This window comes from Calypte anna, chromosome 4A, assembly GCF_003957555.1.
Source record: "Calypte anna isolate BGI_N300 chromosome 4A, bCalAnn1_v1.p, whole genome shotgun sequence".
In the NCBI taxonomy this organism is placed as follows: domain Eukaryota; kingdom Metazoa; phylum Chordata; class Aves; order Apodiformes; family Trochilidae; genus Calypte; species Calypte anna.
The window spans coordinates 28,686,699-28,702,979 of record NC_044248.1 but is presented as its reverse complement, the minus strand read 5'-3'; the positions used below and the strand labels follow the sequence as shown (position 1 = coordinate 28,702,979).

At 35.5% G+C, this 16,281-nt stretch overlaps 1 protein-coding gene across 2 annotated transcripts in view; it reads right to left on the bottom strand.

The window, feature by feature from the left end:
* SH3RF1 (SH3 domain containing ring finger 1) overlaps window positions 1–16,281 on the bottom strand; it is a 78,222-nt gene that overhangs the window by 16,991 nt on the left and 44,950 nt on the right. For both annotated transcript variants that reach the window (XM_030449694.1, XM_030449693.1), the window contains exons 3-6: window positions 12,452–12,727; window positions 11,010–11,105; window positions 6,639–6,941; window positions 4,889–4,999 (exon numbers count right to left, since the gene is read on the bottom strand). In XM_030449694.1, coding sequence (XP_030305554.1) covers window positions 4,889–4,999; window positions 6,639–6,941; window positions 11,010–11,105; window positions 12,452–12,727 — 786 coding nt within the window. The remainder of the gene's footprint in view (window positions 1–4,888; window positions 5,000–6,638; window positions 6,942–11,009; window positions 11,106–12,451; window positions 12,728–16,281) is intronic.

Genomic DNA, 16,281 nt, shown 5'->3' with positions numbered 1-16,281 from the left:
CCCATTCATTCAACAATCTTAAATTACCTTGGTAAGTCCTATCAACATTTTTCTTTCAGTTGCTTTACAGAAGAAGTTACTTCCCCATCCCAGTCAGCTTCAAAAAATGTCTTAGCTGAACCCAAGGGGAATGTGAGCATCTAACTTGTAGGCAACCTATCTATAGAATATAAATTAAAATCTTTTTTAGGCATCTATATTCCTTTATACGTGGTACAACACATAAATCACATTAGGAGATGATTAGCTGGAAATCCTTAAAATAAAACCTATTCATGTGCAATATCAAAATTGTCGCAATTCCACGCTTCCTGTATTTCTATGGGGTTTTATTAATTTGAACACACAATATACATTGAACTTTTAAGCTCAAATAAAGGCACCTCCCCAGTTCTGTTTTATTCTGCTTTATTCAGGTTCTGCTCCCCAACCCATGTCTATTAGTATGGTAATGAGACCTGCACTGAGACATAGCCCAATTAAACTCCTAAGGACTTGGCAAGTACTTAGAAAACTAATTTACCAGATTGGCATTAGAGACAAGAACCTCAGCCTGCTCAGCTACACCTTGATAAAAGAGATACAAATGGTCTAGCCAAGTTTTGAAGAAGTCTTCTGGCATGTAAACATTTCTCTGGCTATTAAGAAAGATACCTACCTCAAGATCTAAAGCTAGTTTTGACAGTTCCCATGTTCAACATTCAGTGAAAAAATATATATAAACCGCATGTGATTTAATGAAACACACTTATCAAAATAATTTGAAGTATATTTATTTTAGGTAGTTGAGGGGAAAATATTGAAAGTTTCTGCAACTGCTTTTCAAACAATAAATGCACTTTTCAAGCCTATAAGCCAGCAACATCAAATACTACTTAAACTCATGCTCCAGAAAGTCATACATATTTCTAAGTTTAAATATAATTAGGCTGCATTCCTGGATCAGTCAACTGAAGATCAATAATCAGCTCACACAAAGAAAAACAAAAGGCACAGCAGTGGAAAAAAGCATTCAGTAACTGTCTTTACTCTCACAAGGTCCAGAAAGAAACTTGCAAAAATGCCCTGAGGGCTAACAAATTAAAGCTCATGTTTAACAAAATTCCTAAACTGTAAATATATGTTATCAAGAATAGGCCTTTCATACAAAACCTCATCATTTCTTTCAGCTGCCTTCTCTGCCCAGCAAAAGTTGATTTGAGTTTTTGTTGGCTAAGAACTCCTCCTGACTGACTTACACTATTGAATCAGCTAGAACTACATGAGAGAGCTAAATGTCATCAATATACTATAATCTTCACAGCCTGAGCCTCACTAGTAATAATTCAGAGTAACATCTACTTTAACATAAAAGGGCAACTATTCTTTCTTTTTGTGTAGGCAAGAGAACAGGATTAGAAAAAACAAGGAATTTTTAATTTTGAAAACTTCAGCACATAAGTGTATGCAAACCATCCAAATATAGACCTCTTATTTCTGCTGCTTAAGTGCACATACTGAGACACCATTTCAAAGTCATCATATTCAATCTGCAGAAGTAGCAATATGGATAATTAGATCAATTGCAGTACAGAATACTTTTAACTTCTCAAGAGACTACAAAGGCAGAATGAAAGTAAGAAGTTATCTGTTGTTGCTCCATTGATTTTCTATTGCTGCTTTTGAATGTAACTCTAACTTTGCTGTGGTGCATTTTGTCTCTGTTTTTCCCATGTTGTGGTTCAAATCGGATACTTCCTTTAGGAGTTTCTTCAGCAAAATCTGTTCTCCTCCATTAGATAACTACCTTATAAATTACATCTAAGAATTTCCTCCAAGTAAATGAGCCTTCCATAATTGGATGTGCATACTGTCACCTAATGGCTATTGAACTTGGCATCTGCTATTAATATTTTATAAAGATCTTCAAATACACTAAGCACCTACAGGGTTCAAAACTGCCAGTGGCCAAGAAGAGCAGACCATTTAATGCCCCTATTAAGGGCAAAGTTGTGGTTTGAAGTTCCAAAAAACAGTGTAAGTGGTAATATCACAGTCAAAAGCCTCAGCTAGGAGGAGTTTATCTTAAGTTCCTAGCTTCTTCAGTTTCAAAGAATCAAACCTCAAAACAAGAATTAATGCTGCCATTTGGAGAACTAGGCTAAAAAACTGATGCTGCAATGTAAAACTTTTAAATCAAGTTATTACAAGTTTTCTGAATGCAAATTAAAATTTGCTTAAGTGATACAAGCAGCAGATAGCATATATGGTTACCACACAAAAATCCCACTCTTACTCATTCCTAAGTCTATTTGTGTCCTTTTTTTTTTTCCTGTGGGGGTGGTAAGACACTGGAACAGACTGTCCAGGGAAGTTGTGGAAGCTCCATACCTGGAACCACTCAAAGCCAGGTTGGATGCAGCTCTGAGCAACCTGATCCAGTGGAAGGTGTCCCTGTTCACACAGGGGGGTGGCAATTGGATGATCTTTAAGGTATCTTCTAACTCTAACCATCTACCATTCTATGAACTTTAGCAGCAAATTTGCAAATTGCTTACTTCATACAAAGTCTGGTACCAAACAGCATCTAGAAAAAAAATATTATGGACAAAATAAAATCAATACTATTGGCATTTTTTTGAACCACCGTAACATTTCCTAAAATAACAGTGTAACAAACTATAATGTGATCTTATACTCAGATAAGACTCACAGGGCTAGGAATTAATTTCAACTGCCTTTGAGAAACTTCCTGTCCAAACAAGATAGCTCAAAATATCTCTTCTTGACAATAAAAAAATAGCATCTTTCTTACTGAAGCTAAGAAAAGACATTAGCTTTTCTTTGCTTTTAGATTCAGGACAGATATATGCATTTATATGATAAAGAGAAACTCTTCCTATTCCAACCCAACTCCCTTGTCATTTTTTTAATATTCAGAAATCAACAAAAAACCCAAAGGGGGAAGCTTGGAAAAACAAAAAAGCTTATACTTACAAAAGCAAAAAATACAAAAGCGAAAGGACTCAAGCCAACCACTTCTGTTGTATTAAATCATACAAACACAATTTTTCCATAGCTTAAAGTTAATGCTCAGAATGTCAAGGAGGGTATTTGCAGAAGGGAAACATTTAGGAAGACAAGAACAACCCTTTCTCTCCTGACTTGTCAGATTTGTTTTGCACATTTCTAAAACTAAAATAAGAGTTTATCAAGCAAGAAAAAAAGCAGATGTAAAAGACACACTTCACAGCTTGTGACAATAAACTGCAGCATAATCTACTATCATCTATAGTAAAAGAACACAGGAATGACTGGACTGTACCCCAAGCTGCTAGCTTGTATTTTAGCCATACTGAAAACAAGTCAAGAAGAAACAGAATAATTTAGATTCTCAATGGGAATTACATGCATAATTGGAAACAAACAGGAACATGGTTATCACAAGTGCAAAGTAGCACTCCAGGATAGAGGACAATCACATGGCAGTAGTTTCACTGCATGCTGCATTTAGCACTATAATTTAAGTCTTGTGGGTAGCAATGGTGAGATCGCTTTTGAGCAAGCTAACACAACTAAAGCACCCAAGGTGGTTTAATGACTGCAATAGCACCAAGATAAGGCATTTTCCCATGTTGGCATCAAAGAAAGAACAAACTATTGATTCTTAGTAATAAACAAAAGTGCTTAACACTGAGAGGGGGAAAAAATAAAAAAAAACAGTTTCTGACAGAAATTTTGTAATTATTCTTTGAACCCTGCCTACCCCATCCTCTCCAAAATCTGAGCATCTTGTGCACAAATCAAATCAATTACTCAGTGTTTTCAGCCTATACATTACCAATTACACAGATGACCCACAGATTGAAGGAATTAACAGCAATAAAGCGATAAAGCATTGCTACAATGCAACCTGCATTATTCAGTAAGGAAGAGCAAAAGCACACTATCTGTCTAATCATAAGTGATAAGCTCATCTGTCTGAAGAACAAATAATGTGAAACATACTGACTTGAATGAGAACAATTATTACATCACTGCTAACAATTTGTGGGATCGTGGTAGATATTTAGCTCAACATGATCTTTGTGCTACACTCAGGCCAAATGAATGGATGAAAATTCTCAAGATACAAACATCAGACTAAGAAAAGAAAAGAGTCACACTATCAATATTTCAGGCTCTGATAACTGCAGCATGATATAGGGTATTCCAGCACTTTCCCACCACATGCATAGCAAAATAAGAATTTCAGTTGGTTTTGGAATGAAATCCTGCACTTCTTGAAGAAGTAATTTTCTTCTTCCAAAACAAACAGCATCACAAAGTATTCCTTCCTTTAAAAGATGGCCATTTGCAACAGTTCTTTGTATAAATCCACAAGAACCTAACTTAGACATACCAGATAAATTCATCATCTGCCACAGGAGTACACACAACTAAAATAATCTTAGTTAATTAGAAGAAAGCAGAGTTTTGAAACTTATTTCAGAGAATCTTGATAATGTTAAGTAAGACAATCATATCTGGCAGCTGTGGTCTCAAGTTGATAGTTGTTTTTTTTCTAAGATCCTGCTTGTTTCCCCTAAGCTTCCCCCACCTCCCATTCCTAGAATAATCTCTTTCCTTCTCATACTGGAAACAAACACTGGTCTGGAAGGAAGTGTGCTGCTTCTGTTTATACAGAGAAATGACAGGGGAAAGCTAGAGAAATGGATATGCAGGATGAAAACATTATTGTATCAAGAATGCTTTTGCTATAGTACAATTGATACCATTGCCTATCACACAATCATCATAAAATCATAATTTCAAATCAGTGCATCAGAACTTGAGGGGGAAAAAAAATCAAACTACTGCACAGCCAAAAGATAAAGGGGAAGGCTGAGTTCTCTTAAATGGTACTTACACCAAGAGCTGCTTGGTAGGTAACTTCAGATGGGAAGGTAAATGAAGGCCCTGTCGTGACTGGACTACTAGGAGGTGGAGTCACAATGAGCCCCGTAGTACCAATATGAACCTGTCAAAGAAAAAAAAACAAAACATAACATAACGGCAGCGTCAGTTCTGAGAAGCTTAATAAGAGCTAGTTTTGACACAGCTGTAAGCTTCATGGTCATAATCACAGTACTCTTCTGTCAGTAACTTTAGACTAGACAAACAGTATTGGATGAGAACGCTCACTTTTTTTTTGTCCCCTGACGTTTCAGAAACTTTGAAGCAGTGTGAAACACACTTTTACCAATGTCAGTTTTCTTCTTTTCCACAAAAGTTTGTAACTTTTGTTTACATTTTCCAGAATGTAATCTCTATGTGAAACACAATAGTTCACAAACTACTGTAGCTTGTAACAAGAAGTTTTGAAGAAACAGATTAACAAATAAATAAAGCCATATACATATTTCTGTTTGTCACAATCAAATTAATATGGTAAGTAATATGGTAATATAATTAATTCTGGAATTAATGTAATTTTAAAGTTGAATTTACCTTCTACTTACATGCACTTTATGGATATTCAGTATTATATTGAATTAAAAACAAAACCAAGAAATGAAATCACTCCAGTTTCTAGTTTTCACAGTTTAATAAAAATCTCTATGGCATTTAAGAAATTAAGAACTGTGAAAAAAATTAGGTTAAAAGATCAAAAGTATTTGCTATCATTGTATAACTAATCTAGTTTAATTTTCTCCAGTAGTGGGACTTGTGTAATCTGTGTGAAGTTCAACAAGACCAAGTATAAGGTTCTGCACCCGGGTCAATGCAATCCCACACATGAATACTGGTTGGGAGGAGAAAAGACTGGTATAGTCCTGAGGAGCAGGACTTGGGTGACGGTGGACCAGAAACTTAACATGAGCTGTCAATGTACACCTGCAGCCTAGAAAGCCAACCATGTCCTGGGCTGCATCAAAAGAACAAGATAGTTAGTTGAGGGATGTGATTCTCCCCCTCTACTCTGCTCTTGTGAGACCCCACCTGGAGTACTGTGTCCAGTTCTGGATTCCCCAACAGAAGGACATAGAGCTCCCAGAACATGTCCAGAGGAGAGCCATTAATATAGTCAGAGGACTGGAGCACCTCCCCTATGAAGACAGTATAAAGAAGTTGGGGTTGTTCAGCCTGGAGAACAGGAGGCTCTGAGGTGACCTTATAGCAACCTTCCAATATATGAAGGGGGCCTACAAGAAAGTTGAGGTAGGGCTTTTTACATGGGTGTGTAGTGAGAGGACAAGGGTAAATGTTTTAAAACTTGAAGAGGGGAGAGTTAGGTTAGACATTAGGAAGCAACTCTTTCCTGTGAGAGTGGTGAGGCATTGGAACAGACTGGCCAGGGAAGTTGTGGGAGCTCCATACCTGGAACAGTTCAAAGCCAGGTTGGATGCAACTATGAGCAGCCTGGGTTAGTGGAAAGTGTCCCTGCCCATGCAGGGGGGTTGGAACTGGACGATCGTTAGGTCCCATCCAACCCTACCCATTCTGTGATTCTACGATAAATGCTTTCATTTACAATTATATTTATTTCAAAGTTTTATTAATATTAATTAGGTATAGTTAATAGTTTGAAGAAAGTAACCTGACAAGATCAGAAACCACTATAGTTATTAAAAAAAAAGAATACACACATTATTGATATTTTATTTTGTGTAAGTTACCTGAGAAGGAGCACTACAGGAAAGCCCGGTCAGCTCACTTATGCGGGCTGCTGCGGTTGGGTTGCTGGAGCTGATGAGGACGGGAGGACTGATTTCCATTGAGTGGCGATTCTGAGAAGACTGTGAAGACTTGTTGGACATAGTGAGGGAGGTAAAAGAGTGTCGTTTTTTGGTGTTTTTCTTGGTATCAGTGTGCTTTTGGGTTGAATTGTTGTGGGCTGCCCCAGAGGTACCTTCACCAGAGTCAACAGCAGAACCTGAGGGCTTATCCAATTCTATCAGCTGTTTTGCTGCTGTGTTGAACTACAAAAGAAAGTCGCAAATTAGCATTTCATTATTTGCAAAAAAAAATCACCTGAATTATTAAAAAAATAATTTTCCTTTTATTCATAATGTAACAGAATTTAAACTATGCAGCTTAAAACTGTGACATACTGATTTAGTCTACAAAATCAGCCTTGTCTACACCTTTGGATGTGACCTAGTGATGACATTCCTCCTAGTATCACTTGCACATATTTTATGCACTTACCTTTAACACTACCAGTACAAAAACCAGGCTTCTTAAATGCAGATTTAAGAACATAGCAAGACAGACTAAAAATCCAGCTATATCAGTATACTGCCTGAGACCCACTTATACATACTTAAGACCAACTTCAGCTGGGGAGTTGGACTAGATGATCTCTAGATGTCTCTAATAAATTTTTGTTCAGAAATAATCTATTTATAATATAAAATAATCTATTTGTTAATTTGGTACAACAATTTTAAATTTTATATTTTAAATGCAAAAAATCCTTCCCTTCCAAAGAAGAAATATGGAATCCCACACATTTTCTTACAGTGAAATGTGAGGGGAAAAAGAGCAACCAAAAAAAACCCCTACATTTTTCAAAGTTTATTCCCAGAAAGTCTTATTCATATTTTGGAGCTACGGAAAGATGATGTCAGAACTCTGATTTATTCATAAGCTCAAGTAATGCCAGCACCAGTTTTCTGAACAAGTTAACTAAAGTTAGTATGTACCACTAAATACGAATATTGTCACTTCAGTAAGTGTAGCCAATTATGAAGACAGGAAAAATGTTTTCTGAAGAACAGTAGGGTGAATCAATGAAGATAGTTACCAGAGAAGTGCTATTTCTACTCTTCAGCTTTTTTTCTTTTTACTAAGGTCTTGGCAGACAAAATGATCAAAAAGTAGAAGAAAGTTCTCATCATTTTTTTATCTCATTCTTCTGAGTTAGCATTGTTAAGTCTAACCTTTTTTTTCCTAAGCACTTTAAAGAACTTTAGATCACACAATTTAACAGTGACAGAGAATGTTTAACCTAGCAAGTACCAATCCAATCTAAAATATATAGACACACACAAAAAATACTTATGTTTTGAAACAATTCTCTTTGGTACAGGAGGAGATGCTAATAAAACCCCCCAACCTGACATGCTAGGTAGATAAAATCTTAAGTTCTCAAATGTCACACTAACTAATGGATGCAAGTAGTATAAAATGGCAGTCAACTTCAAATTCTACTACACTGAACATTTTAGGTCCTCTGGGGGTTTCTTCCTACATTTCTATATGACTACTTAAAAGCAAAGCTAGAGGATGTGGACTAATACAAAGGTGTTTCCCAGTTATATTAACTTGGGAAAACAAAAGCTGTCATTATTTCCTACTGATGTTTTGAGCAAAAAGCAGATTCTTTTCCCTGATTTTTCTTTTTCTGTTCTGGGAGTTTGTATTTTCCTAGTTGTTCTGTATGAGTGCAGAAAATTTGGAAAAATGTATATACTTTTTAGATTTGGATTGTGTTTACTAAGTGTTAAACCACATCAAACATCAAATTTGGGGTCTTTCTAAAAAATATCTATTGTACCCAAAACTCTACTCTACATAGAAAAGTTAAAATACTATTTATTTAGTTCTGATCACAGAGATAAACGTGTTATGAACTTAATTATGCAGTTTGTAGACTCATTGCATTTTATTTTACCACTGTGCAAAAACCTGCTTCACCTACTTGTAAGGCAAGCCAATTGATATTCCATCAGTCAAAAGTCTAGTAATTTAGATATATTCATAAGGTCTTGCTCTTGTAAAACTGGAGAGATCATTTGGTGTTAGCATTTCTTAGAAAATAAAACTCAATTTTTTGCAATGTTTTGCATTATTTCTTTTACATTTTCAGGTAGAATAATTACTCCCCAGTGCTATGTGTCTACAGATGAAGATAACATTTTGTGATGCATTAATAAACAACATTTTTAATGGAAATATTATTAGAATTCCTTTCCAAATGTTTTCTGTCTTAGCTTTTATTACCACCACAAATTCAGTAAGTGAAAGTAATATAAAAGAATAGAACAGACTAGCAATCGTTCAATCATAACACGCATAATCATTTCTTCATGGACTTCAAGATATTTTAAGCTTATCCTGTGACTACATTGTAGCATCATAAGTATCAGATCTGCACTACAGAGTAAACATTTTAAAGTTAATGAGTTAAAAAACATCTCCAGTAAATGCAGCTACTAGTTCACACTTAAAATTAACTAATTAATTAATTAATAAAAAGGATGTGGACTAAGATTTACAAGATAAAGATACATCTGACATGACAAAAACAGGCAACGATTACAGAATGGCGAAGGATAACTAAAAAAACCATGTAAAAAATTACATCAAAAAAATTAATTACGAATGTTTTGATAGACTTGTTTGTATCATCTGTCTGCATATTTTCTGGAACAACTGTTATGTAACCTCAGAAAATAGGTATTTCAACATTCAAACAATGTCTTCTGCCTATCTCACTCCTCTTTACCACCGCACGTGTTTTGGTTTAGTATATTCTGAAAAAACTCAGCTAACTGGTCTGAAGTATCTCTTTGGGTATTATTTATCATTCTAGATTTGCCGTGCTATATTAATGGGGATTTGCAAGTGCATACACAAGTGTTTGTGCCTGTTCTAAAAAGGCTGAGGGAGGATACATTTTTGTAATTGATGGAATTTGTCTGAAAACATCAACAATGAAAGACATCTTGTGACTGAATATAATTTTTACATAACTTTTGTCAAGAGTTTACCTCCATTTTGCAAACTTTCACAGAGATGGAAATGGAGTTCTTAGCTAAATAGTTAGCCTCACTGGCAGCCCTAGGAAAGGTCTTTTTCTAACTTAGCTAGGTTAAGTGATTTAGTTTTAAAAAGCACCACAGAAACTTTTACTGGCTGAACTGAAGGGGCAGTTAACTGCAAGAGGCTAGGAATGAATAGCCAGGGGCAAGAACTTCTTAACTTGTTTTTTAAGATCTTCTTGAACTGAAGCCAGAATTGCACTAAGAAGGCTGAAACCCTTTTGGTTTTGATTTTTTAAGTCGTGAACATTCCTATAAACAGATATAAGATCCTTACATCATCCTATAAAGCTGAACATACCTATTTTGTTTTTTAAAAATATGTATTTTAAGTTGGTTGAACACAATCACTTTTTTGAAAGTTTCCACCTCATCAGGGCGTTCAGAAATTGAATTAAACCAGACAATCCTTAGTATGGTTGCACATTTCTCTTGTGACCTGAGGTACATATTTCTCATCCAACATGTAATGTGAAAATGCTTTTTTCTTTTATTGTTCTGCCTCATTTGTTGAAACAAAATCTCTTCAGTGGGAGAAGTACCAAGATCACAAAAAGACAAACACTATTCCAAACCTCTGTATCGTTGTTAATGCAATTTTTAATTATCATTGCTGCTGTAAACACTGATCTAAATCACCTGTATCTTTCTATATAGAAGACAGAGATTTCAACTCCTGAAAGGTTGGGGAAACTTTCTCAATTGCTACCTCTCATTGTAAACTGTCATATCACCTACAAGAAATGCAGGGAGATACATAAATGTTTTTAATGTAAAAGCCAAAGCTTTACCTGCTTAGCAGCAGCTTGTCCTCCTAGCTGTGATAATTTGGCTTTGAGAGGCAGGTATTAGGGACAGTGCAAAGCTTGGTATTTCTGTGACTTGCTGATTGCTTTAATTTTGCAGTTAAATGTGGTTTGTGATTGACTGCATGTCTCCAGTACTCAGAATTAAACACAGTGACTGCCTACAAGTACTTCCACTCCAATTCCATTCAACAAAAACAGGTATCAAATAGCTAAGTAAAAATCACTGGTTCAGTTGCTGAGATAATTAGGTTTCTCATATTAAACTTATGTATCTTAGATTATTCTAGGTCTAATGCTATTTATATCTCAGGTTACTTTAGAATCAATACCAGTGCTGATTGTTAACTATTATTATTTTAGAAAATGAAAGACACAGAGGGCATAAACTTACTGAGGGCCCAACTTTACTTACCTCTACATATGAAATTGGAAATATTCCTATCTTGTCAGCCAGCATTCCTTCTGCCCAGTTTTCATCCACACGGCGAATTACAGTCAGAACATCATCCTGTGTGAACATGCAGTGATTTTGACTCCAGGCTCTAATTAAACTTCTAATTTAATAACCCCTCCATAATGCACAGGTAATGCACAGGTAATCAGAGATGGTTGGACATGGACAAGAACCACAGAGAAGGCACTCCATAACAGGAACATGCCCCTTCTGGGGCTGAATTCAGTTCCAGATGTTCCTTTCTGTTTTGTCAGAGTTCAGCTAACTGTTCATACTCATCTCAGCCATCTGACTTGTCCTTAGTGCCATGATCCCCATTGTGTTCCGTCAGTAGCATTCATTAGCCCCACCTCAAAGTACTTGGCATTAACCAAGAGAATTGCAATCTTTTTCCTTTTCAACTGACTCATTACCTAATCTTTCCTAGATGTGGATTTTCTACTCAAGTACTTAAGAATACTGGCAAGTGATGCAATTTCTTTCACAGCTACAAGGGGCATTTGATACGGTTTTGAGAATGTAACATTAGAAAAATGCCCATTAAACATTGCTTGCTTATACTTAGAGATGTAATTTTTCCATATGCAAATTAGAACACTGGAAAATATATACGCTTACTCAAGCGAGACGACTGTAGATTTTACTAAAACACAACAGCATGCCAACAAGCTAAGAAAAATATGCAAGCTAATGCAAATCATCCTTAACAGTATTGCTGTTCTGCTGTAACAACTATTGTCTGCTCACATTTTAATGTCTTGGCAGTTGGACTTGATGATCTTAGGTTTTTTCCAACCTTAATGATTCCATGATCTTTTCTTTTTAGAATTTTAGCCATCCTTTCAGTTTTTAATATGCATGACTTTTAGTAAAAATCATGAGTTCACATTTCATCTTGCAACATGTCAATGCAATTTGATCAAGAATTAGAAAAATAAAGAACATATGATTCCTGCTAAAACTCTGTATCATTATGTGCCTTGAAAGACAAGAAATTAATTACAATAGAAGCACTAAAGGAAGAAACATTTTAAAATATTTTCCTAACTAAATACAAAACTGTCTTAACTCCATCAATTTAAAACAAGTCTTTCTTTAAAAGATGGAACACTTCTGTTCATAACAGGTTATTTCTCATAAATTAAGAACATTACTACTGTAATTATGAAAAACTCTATTCTCAAAAATAAATTCTCAGAGAAATTATATGTAATTTAGGAAGAGAAGGAAAGCAATACTAATCACCATGGAAGAAATGCCTGCAAAGTTGCTTGCCCTTTGTGCCTCTGATTTGTAAAGCTCCATTAAAAAATTGCAGAAAAGACTACAGAATAGTCTTATTAAAGTCTTATTAACAGTCTTATAAAATTATTAAAATAATGTTTTTATTCCGGTTTTACCTTTGCAAATGGCAAACAGTCTTTATCTGCTTCCTTGTCTTTTACTTCAAAGTCATAAAGTGCTTTGCACTGAGGCGGAGGTTGAGGTAAAGGTTTAATAATCTGAACAAAATTGGTAGGAAAAAAGCCATGGATGCCATTGACTTCTCCGTGATACCAATTTTCATCCACCTGTCGACGCAAAATGATGATGTCTCCTTTACTGAATTTAAGATCTCCAGGTTCTTTTCCCTCGTAGTTATACAACGCTTTGGCACATGGTAACTGAGGTACACCCTAAAGAAGTAAAAAAGTAAATAAATAAATAAAAAATCACTAGAACTAAATTAATATTACTTAACAGAAGTTATATTACACTCTTTGGGAGATCACGAATGAAGCTGTATACAACTGCAAAGTAAAATTATAGATAATATTTTATTGCAATGATTCTACTGATTTTCCCCAACTATGTAGTAAGAGCTTTAGTTCTAGATAGTATTAACGTCTCTCTAAAGTTCATCATTTTCAGTAATCACCAAATGTAAGAGAGTGTACTTTAACCCCCACATACCAATTCACTGGTGTTAAACATAATAATTCCCAACAAACAAACTAGAAAGTATCCTGACCACTTCAGAGATCTGACAGAAAAATGCTGTAAGAAAACACAGCACTAGAATAAAAAATTTTCTGTAAGATCTTTAAGGCATATTTTCCTGCCTGACTTTCTTATTATTTTCCTCACTTTATTAATTCCACAGGCACGGAATGGTAAGGATGAGGACATAAGGCGGGTATTTTCTAGCTTGAAAAACGAATCTCACGTCATTAAAGGCAAGATATTTCATCCTGGACCAACTCTTTTCCTTTAATTATTTTAATAAATAAACAATAATTTTTATTTAATAAATAATTTAATAAATAATTCTAAAAAGAATTACTGGAAAAAAAAATCTGTTGAAGCCTTATAGCCTTGGGTTGTCCTAGATTCTTCTGTAATATCTGAAAACTATAGGCTGCTGAATGAACATCAGAAGGGTTACAATATAATACTGTGTTATCCCCTCTTATATTCACTGAAGGTATTATTCTTTTAACTGCTTAGTCCATATTTTGCAAGAGTGAGCCATAAAACCCTACAACCCCCAGCACTACAGCTACTGCCTTCAAATCTCTTTTCTCTCCCATTTTAAATAAGTAGAGGGAACTCACACTTTTAATGATGCAAACAGCAGTACCCTGCATTACTAAAGACGGTCTTTCCATAGCAAAGACAGCATTTATGGTCAAGTAGAGCACAGTGTTTCACAGATAATTTATTATTTTACTATTAATCACCACATCTACCCCATAGCATGTCTCTCCTCTCAAGTCTTCTATCATCTAAGATTGTAAACTGAAGTTGCACTTGCAATATCATGAGAAACACACACATGCAAGGAAATTTTTAGAAGGAATTAGAACTTTGAGTCTGACCCACTGATGAGAAGACAGAGTGCTTGATAATTTATTTCACATTTAACACTTACAATTGCGTTTTTCAAGATAATTAATTTTGTTTGGGCATCTTTGATTTTTGTGTATGATTTTGTAAACAAAGTAATGTTTGGAGGTATACACTTCTCTACCAAATGGTCAAAATAAAATCATATGTATATACATAGGCACAGGTAAGTATACTATACATATGAATGTAGGAAGATTACAGTTCATTTTATTTCAACTGGGATGGGTACTAAAACTATTACACTTGCAGAATCTACACAATTGTTCACAAAAACTGCTGATCTTCAGACTTAAGCAAAGAATATTTGACTTCACAAGCAATATTTGACTATCTTAACTGTATAATTCCGGATGGAAGAAAAGACAAAGATAACAACTAAAGAATTTGTGGGCCTCAACTGACTGAGGGGGAAATTCATAACCACAATAAAATAAAATTTTTAAAAGTATGTACTGTTTAGTCCTATGTGCTCTGTGCAGAGTAAACAGAATGAAGCAAGCAGTCAGTGTAGATGTAGCTGGGACAAGTGCAGAGAGAAAACTTGGAGGGAGAGGCCAGACTGGAATAAAAAAGAAACACACTTCTACACGAGAAAGGAAACACTACTTGCCTATCCCTTTCCATCCCAGGAACAAACCAACAAACCAAAAGAATGACAGCCCTTCAGTGATTACAAGCTAAAGAATTACTTGGTAGAAAAACGGCCCCAAGCAATTGTGGCTACTGCAAGGCATAAGCATCTCTTGCACTGGAGGGAACAGCTGGAATTCTCAAAGGAATCACCTGGTTGTCCTGGAAAGAAGTTTTATATGTCCCTGTACTGAGGAAGAGCATTAAGATCAGCTAGTTGTATTTAATACAGTTTGAAGAAAATATCTTTTTTAAAACAAAAACCAAAACAAACCAGGAGTACCAGTATAGCAGATCACATCAAACTGACTAACCTCACCAATTAGTCAATCTTTTGATTGTTAGAACTTGATATTGCACTGAAATGTTTATCAAAAAGCCTTCTATGAACAAGTCTTCATTCAGAAATACAAACATCTGTTTATATTTTATAGGAAGTTCCTCTCACAGTGTACAGGTTGAGTATCTGCAAACCTTGTTTCCCATGCTACATAAACATGGTTCCATAATTTTGAGCAGAACAAAGTTCAACAAAATAAACACTTACTTATTAGTCAGACTGCCAGAAATTGAACAAAAATGGTTAAATTACCTGGAAGAGAAGTAAAATGAACGCCTTTTCCTCCTGTCCCACAGGGAGGATGAAGCGAGAAGAAGTGAGTGTGATGGCAGAACTATTCTCAGGATTATGGTATCAAAGGCCCTGGAGCATCATGTTCACATTCCTCAGCAACCTGGGAACTGCAGCTCATGGCTGATGCCTTCCAGGCCATTGCAGTTGGCAGCACTGGGCAGCTTTGCCTCCCCCCCTTCTCCCCCTCTGCCTGCTTACCAGAAGAGAAGGCCATGAGGACATGCTGAGCTGGAGTTTACATTTCTTTCCGTTTCTCTCACTTGGCTAAACATGAAAGGAAGGCTTTGGAAGAAAAACTTTGCAGCCTACCCTTTGGGTTTACAGCTGCCATCTACCCCTGCCAGCTCCTTGAGAAAACAACAAAAAAAAACCCAAGACCCAGATAAAAATCAATTTAGGAAATTAAAATATAAAACTCAGACTCCACACAAGATAGGTTTCTTAGAATTGTTTCCTCAGATATAAACACATTTGGACTTCTAATGCTACAGCTGATATACAAACTATTTAAATTAATTTTTAGTTAAGGCATAGATATACATTTCACATGCCAGACTCCTTTAAAGAAAAGAGCATTAGAATATACCATGACAGCAAAACAAATGGCTTAATAAGAATATGAAAAAATGCATATGCATATCTATAAGGCTCAGGTCCCTCAGATTTCTTCCCCCAACCCAGATATAGGAATGTGCAGAATTCACTTACAAATTTTCTCTTTGAATTTATATTTTGTCTTCAGTCACCTTATTTCGAACTTTACTCTTAGTTTTTTTTTAAGGGACAATATGCAACTGTATGAATTTTTCATGAGCTAAAGCCAAGAGAAACTTAAGTCTGCACAGAAACGTAAGCTCTGATTTCCTTTTAAAAAGGAGTTTCTGTGGCAGGAGCCCAAATGTAAATATGCTTACACTGGCATAAAGCAGCATTCATTGTGTAACTTAACTACATTTGGAGAACTAGCCTACGCTAAAGCAGCAAAAATAGTAAATCCCTTCCCAAGAAAATGAATAGAACAGATACTGGGTCATCTGCATCCTTGTTTCCTTCCAAGGCTTCCCAGCTGCGGTGCTG